We start from the raw sequence: 7,246 nt of genomic DNA on the forward strand, positions 1-7,246 counted from the left end.
AAAAAGTATTACTGGAGTATTTTTTTTGTACTTAAGCCCTCAACCTTGTCTCTAGCATCATATTTGTTGACTGCAGGCTGTTGTGTCACAATGCATTTCTTATTTCAAAGTCTCATCTTTGTCCAGTACCATGTAGCGTAAACTATCCCCATCACTGTCAAGCAGTGACCACATTGCCAGTACTGCAGCACTCTTGATAATGACAGAATAATCTACAGTATTTACAACAGATTTGCTGCACCCAGCAGTTTATCATGAATGTACCTGCCACCATCACCAATTCACAAAAAAAAAAAACGTATCCGAAATTGAAGTCAGCGCCAGGCGTCTCTCACCGGGCATCAATACCTTCACACACTCTGCACATGTGTGTCGTTTTCATCAGTACAGGCTATTTCCTCAAGCGCAGTGTAAACACTCAAATGTTGTGTTATGCTAAGCAGTGCTGTTTTCCTAACAAGCTGTACTTCATGACCAAGCCTGCAGAACACAGTCTGGACAGGGTCTCTCTGTCAGAGAGCAATGAGTCCTGGTCTCCTTTTCTGTCACCAGTTCACTCCATCTCTTTACAGGGCCCCTGAAAACTCACCTGGTTTCCTTTGACACAACAAACATGACTAACACTGCTGATCCTAACTCTCAAGCCAAAGCAGAGAACCAGAAGGATGGCAAGTAGCAAAGTCAAAAAAGCCTATAGCTGACTATTCATGTATTGACATATTTATTTTTTTATCTCAAATACAGTTGCATCATACTTTTGGCTATTTGTACATTTCTTGGTGTCACTTTCACTTTTAGGATTTCTTCCTGAACATCTGTAAAACTATGAAAAAACCTTACAATAAATTACCAGAATGAGCCAATAAAAAATAATCGAATATGAGTACCCATAACCATCGAACAGATGCAAAAATTCAACTTCCACCTTCCTGTTTCTTAAAAGAGACTTGCTCATTTCATCACATTTAACAGGAAATTCAAACCATACGAGGCATAAAACCTTTAACCATTAATTCTATGAATGCCTCTGTGAATTATCCAATAGTTTTCACACTTCAAATTATCGGTACTCAAGGCCCTTTCCTTGGAAGGGGCACTTGGCTCTCATTTGATATCGATGTTTTAGTTTAGCAAAGGAAATTTGGTTACACTTTACATTAACTATATCCTGATGTGTGCGAGGGGAAGGATTAGGGTCCCGGCATTCAATTTCAAGAGGAGCTGGGGAGGAATTCTCCAGGTAGAACGCGTATTAAAATTTAAACAATATGGTGAGGAAAAGAGGGTTGTGGGGTGCAAAGGCATATGGGGTTAAAGCAAGCACAAACATGCACAGCTTTTCAAATCTCCAGCTCCCCATCGCCTGGGCCTTTGACAGCACAAGTTCAAGGTAGGATCACGGCGATCCCTGAGGCAGGCAACACAGCCCTCTTAAACAATGTCTGCCCTGAACTTCTGCTCTTGAAGTGAATACATGACAAAAAGACTGCTGTGGTGTAAACCTCAAGACCTGTCAATCACGGGACTCTCCCATAACATGTAAACTCATAACAAATGCAAAAATGCCCCTTCAGAGGGCTATCATAACACTAATACTACTCCTGAGAAGTTTAATAAAATTGGTGGAAGAGAGAAAAGTCCCAGAATTTATTTGAAAATGTTCAGTTCAAAATGATAAAATATGTGAACCGGCACTTCCTGAACTGTGTGATGGGTGCTATCATTTCTGTTATTCTGACCTCCTCCTACATCAGTGCACTCATTAGCAGGGGAATGTTTCACCTGGAGCACAAGCAACAACTATCAACAAATAAACGTCACATTTTAGCATTGAGCTGCTGGACTGCAGTCAAGCTGTGAAAAAAATACAGAAAAGTCAGTGACTTCAGTCTTTCTTGTTTTGTATTTATTTATACAGCCAATTATCCAGATTTTGATTTGAATTACTTATTTCCCTTAACCAGTTGGATTCCATCTGATAGAATAAAAAGTAAAAATGATGAATTCTAATCAGATCATGGTGCTCAGGGAGACGTGTAAGTCACCATTGTTAATTCTAGCCAAACTCAAAAGACACACTGAGCAGATTTTTTGGCCAAGGAAGTGGCAGAAGTGAAAAAGAAAATTCATCTGACAAACTTTTTCTCTAACTGTTGCTTTCATAAAACGACTTACAACAGGGTTCTGTTCTCAAATGCTTGTTTGTTTGTTTTTAAATAAATGCCTTTTCTGTCTGTATAACGGTCAGAATGATCAAAATAATCATCAAACTTAAACAGGCCTACCTTATTATCAGGTGTTCGTAACACAGCCGATTAAATGGTACCCAATAAAACTGAAAGCCTCCACATTGATCTAAAGCAGCGTGCATGACAAACGAGTGGTTATTGATAGTGTTGTCACATAAACATAATGACAGCGGAGAGTAATCAAATGATTAAAACATCTTTCTTTTTTTTTCCACGCAGTAAAGCGCGCCTCGTCAGCACAACCTTCCTGAAAGTAACCCTCAACATCTCGGCGCTTAATCAAATATCGACTGGCCTGCAGAATGACGTAATGTTTGTCACATTGCTGTTCAAGAGAAAAGGGAACGTAAATTTGTTCACGGGAAAAGCAGCGTGCTTTGCCTTTTCTTAACTGGCATGACGGCAAAACCACCGAGCTATGATTTTCTACACGATCGCTGGTCAGCCGCAGCACGCAGCGAGTGCGGGGCGAACGCCGGTGCTCTGCGTATCCCGAGATGGGACAGGCATGACAATGATGCAGGAATCCAGCGCTGGGCTTTTAGAGCTAACAGAAACCTGGAAGAGACGGCATACTGGAGCTAAGCGCGATGCGAATCGTCCCATGCAATCATTCCATTGTGTAGATTTGAGTCGGGCTTGAGCTTGAGCTTGAGCTGGTGAATTCCTGCAGACTTGTCCACCCGCCCCCCTCCCGCTGCTACCTGACAGACCGAGCAGCGGCACTTGACTCCGCGTTAAACTTCCAACAGCAAGCCAACAGACACCCGAAGTGAGATGACAATGCACTTACTCTAAGAAAACTATCACGTCCCGCTATGTCCTGTAGTTGCACGCGCAAATGAGTTAAGAACAACAAAAAAAATGTGCTGAAGCTCTGCTCAAGCCAACAACAAAAACAAGCTGTTGCATGACAAAAGGAGGAAGGAAAAAAAAAAAGTAACGAGGATCGCTTTTAACAAACACAACAAACCTGCAGAGGCGCATGCACGGTCCTCTGCATGGTGGCAGCGGCTTTTCAACTCACCAAACAAGTGTAGAAAATGTGAAGCAGTCTCTCAGAAGAAACCACGTTGGACTGAGAAAAGATTACAATACGATCTATTTAGAGAAGCATAACGTCACCCCGGGTGACGTCACGTGGGATTCCTGAACTTCTAAATCATTGCGGTCCGCTTGGAGGCGGCGCGAGAGGGGCGGAGTCTGCGAGCGCACGCCCAAGAGGCATGGCCGGACCGCTGCTGGACCCCCAAGTGGGTGTGGTGCAGAGAGAGGGATCCAGCACGGATGTATTAGGCATGCAAATGAGCGCGGTGTAGAGCATCTTCCAGCTGTTGACTGTCCCGTGAACGTGGCGGCCTCAGTAAGCTGAGGTGTGAAATGAGATTTGATCGCACATTTCGCTACTTGAAAAAACAATACTTAGAACTTATTATGCTCCAAGTAGAAGCATCACAAAAGCCAATCTGACCCCTACTAATAGGCAAATATGATGCACTTTTCCCTGCCGTAATGAATAAAGAAGCGACTCCGATCAAACAGAAAACTTGTTGTGTTTTTTAATTGAAGACATTCTGATTTGTTAAAGGCACGGGTGTGTTTATGTTGTGAGGGAGTTTTTATGCAGTGTTAAGCTTTAAATGCGATATTGACTTGTGTGTCTACAGGGGCTGTGGCAGTGGTGGTCAAGTACATGAAGGTCTTTAATGTAGATTTTGTCACACGGACCTTCAAATCCGGAGCATCAGATTATCTTAGATAAAGTTCCACTAAGTCTGGAGCTTTAGGGGCCCTTTATCTTCTACGGCCCTGAATAGTTCTTCATTTTGTCTAGTAGTTGTTAATCCAGTCTTGGTGACAGTTTTCATATTTCAAAGCTCCAAAAGCTACATATTACTGAACAGTTCAATTTCTTTGCTGTCGGCTTCATCTCTGAAAGCCAGTTCAAACGTCTGCTTTTTTCTTATATTGTATTATATTCTTATTTTGTTTTTTACTAAAGGGCCAACAGTTTCACTTACAAATGAAGTGAACGTGCAAAATTTGTTCCCCACTGCCTTGTCTGAAAAGTGTACCTAAGCCACAGCACATCAGAAGAGATTTAAACAGCTTTGAAGTGCAAAGCATTTATGTTGGAGCTCTGTGTGACCTGCTGGTGCCAACTGGCTGTGATTTCTTGGGCCACAGACACAGATAGTGAAGCCATCCTCAGCTCCAGGGATTAATGACTCTTCGCACATTGAGAAATGTTTACCACTCGCCTGCGACCACTCCACTAGACACACTAAGAGCTCCGTCACTGAAACAATAACGCAGTCTGAAAAGCCCTCATAACTCAGAGCTTCTCCGCCTCTGTCTTTTAACCAGAGCTTTAATCAACGTTTATGACATCCTTTTGTCTCTTTATTGCCAATATATTTCCCAACCAATCCAAACATTATGCTCCCAGAGGAGCAGACTATTAAGGTTGGAAAGAGCCGATACAGTTCGGGTCAGTGACCCACACTAAAGCAGATTTGATCTATATTATACTAAACCTTTTATTATGATGCCTTTGTGCAGTGCTTCTGAGTAAGATCACCTTGGGAAGATTAGCACCAGTGAGGATGCTTTGTTGTAGCAGGTGCCGAAGGGGAAAGAGGCCTAAAAAAAAAAGTGTGAAATTGATTTGAAAGCAAAATATCACCCTAAATAACACCTGCAGGGAAATCTTACCTCAATCAAAGACAGAAAGCACATGCTCAAAAAAACTGAAACTTCCCGTAAAACAGTATTTCATGTTCTCCACACCATAGGCACAGATAATTATATCTGCTCGTGTGGAACTGTCGGGGTCTCAGGATATTGTATGGCCAAAAGTAAAATATATCACAGTCTCATAAATATAATGTGTATGGATTAGGACTATTTGTTTATGTATCCTACAACATCAAACTGCTAACCTCTGTGTACTTCAATATAAATTAAAGAGTTACTGACTGGTACAATGTAAAAACATCTCTTAGTTGTGACGATAAGGTGGAGAACATTTTTATACTTTTGCACTTTTGCCTTTGTCTAACTTGCATTAGACTAGTCATAACTAACAGGGCTATCTGCGGGACTGGCTCATATCATTTAGTTTCTGAACCTCTGAGAAGGACGCTATAGCTGTTGACTGGTTAAAGAGCAGGAAATACTGCGTCATGCATCAGGCTTCAGTACTACCAAAGTAGGACACAACAAAAATATGGGGTGTGTCGCAAGAAAAACATCTCTCATAGTCTACTGTGTCGATCACATAGCATCTATGAACGATGAAAGTTGCTTTACTACACGGCAAAACAGCCGGGCAGCAGTTCAAATTTTGCATTGCGGGAGTGTTTTGAAATTTAACTTATTTCTTTAACAACAAACATTTGTTTAACCTCCTCATCTCATAACTTTGGACCTCCAGATTTGAAAAGAACGGTCAACTGAGCAAAGGTTAAGAAATCACTTGTGTGGGGGACATTTGGGTTCAGGGACACCAAAAATTGCTGCTCCAACATTATGGTGGAACTGAGAGGCTCATTCAGCAAAACATATGTGCTGGGAGGTTCCCAGTAGATAACCCCAGTGACATTCCCTCACTCAAACACTCAACCCTGTAATGTTTACATGAGGTGACGGGTGAATGAAGCTGCCTGTGTGATGACTCTTTGGATTCATAACAGTGTCGGTGTGTGTCCTCTGTGCTCTGTATTTGCGAGTAAGTTCATCACTCTTTTGACATCTGGACTGGGCTTCTGTATGTGCTCAAACTGAATTATTATCGTCATTTGTAAAATCACTTATAAATGTTCTCCGACTTCAAAAATGTCATGGAAATGGATGACAATAACAATAACTTCATACCATTTGTTGTTTTGAATTTGCTTCTTTTTAATTACGTAATACATACGGCAAGATTAGATGAATAATAATTTTGATTCATTTGTTGGGCCAGTCAAGTTTTTCCACACCAAACTCATCCCACCATGTCTTTTTGGACTTTGCTTTGTGCACTGGGGCACAGTCAAGCTGGAGTAGAAAATGGCCTTCCCCAAAGTGTTGGAAGCTTAGCATTGACCAAAATGTCTTGGTATGCTGAAGTATTAAGATTTCCCTTAAATGGAAGTAAGGGGCCACCCCAACCCCTGAAAAACAGCCCAATAAAGAGGTGCGTCTGAATACTTTTGTCTATATAGAGTACCTAACAGTGGACAAATTATCTTGTTTGTGAGCTCAGACTGGTTGGTTAGCTCACAGAAGGCAACAGGGTTTAGTTAGCCTACAGTGAAATGTGACTTCCCCTGCATGTGTTTCTACACTTAAACAACATATTCAGTAAATCTCTAGTGTATAAAATTACAAACGCATTTCTTACCTCACATACATTTTGTAAAAAATTGGAGAGTAACGATTAGCTGTAATGATGGTCAACCACCGCAACGATCAATAAATAACTGTGGGCAGGTAATGGCATCATTTTAAAACGAAAGCCATCAGCTTCCTCAAACAAGAGGCTGCATATGATGTAATGTTTTCAAAGTAATACCCCACAGTGTTCTCAAGTATAAATGGAGCTAGTTTTTTGAAAAAGGGCTGAGCCCTGTGATCATTCATTACATCATCATCATCACCAGGCAAAAAGTTACTGTACAGCGAATAAATGCAAAAAATGCGAAAGAAAAAAAAGGTAGAGAAAAGGTCAAAGGCAGTCAGTCTTCTTGCCCACGATCTGCATCTCTAAAAAGAGATTCAGCGTGTCCATAGATGCTCACAAGATTAATATTCACTCAGTATATATTCTCATGTATAAATTACACATGCAGAATTCCCCTTTCATCTTGCAAATGACTGTATCACATCCTCACTTCCCCTGAAACCAGGTGACTAAACAAAATCACATTTTGTAAATACCAAGATATAAAATATGTTACATCTGTCTCTCGAAGGAAAGTTGGTACTCACAGTGTGGTGGTTTATTTTCCTTG

At 41.2% G+C, this 7,246-nt stretch overlaps 1 protein-coding gene across 4 annotated transcripts in view; it reads right to left on the reverse strand.

Moving 5' to 3' along the window:
• creb5b (cAMP responsive element binding protein 5b) overlaps nt 1-3,377 on the reverse strand; it is a 38,648-nt gene extending 35,271 nt beyond the window's left edge. For 2 of the 4 annotated variants that reach the window (XR_006844365.1, XM_046400140.1), the window contains exon 1: nt 3,223-3,352. Coding sequence is in view for 1 of the 4 variants with exons in the window: in XM_046400140.1 (XP_046256096.1) it covers nt 3,223-3,252 (30 nt within the window). In the remaining 3 variants the exon portion in view is untranslated. Of the gene's footprint in view, nt 1-2,285; nt 3,183-3,222 lie in introns of those variants that run through there. The other 2 variants (XM_046400141.1, XM_046400142.1) reach the window with 2 other exon arrangements.
• Nucleotides 3,378-7,246: the final 3,869 nt, after the last annotated feature.

The sequence above is a fragment of the Scatophagus argus genome, chromosome 9, assembly GCF_020382885.2.
Source record: "Scatophagus argus isolate fScaArg1 chromosome 9, fScaArg1.pri, whole genome shotgun sequence".
NCBI classification, from domain to species: domain Eukaryota; kingdom Metazoa; phylum Chordata; class Actinopteri; family Scatophagidae; genus Scatophagus; species Scatophagus argus.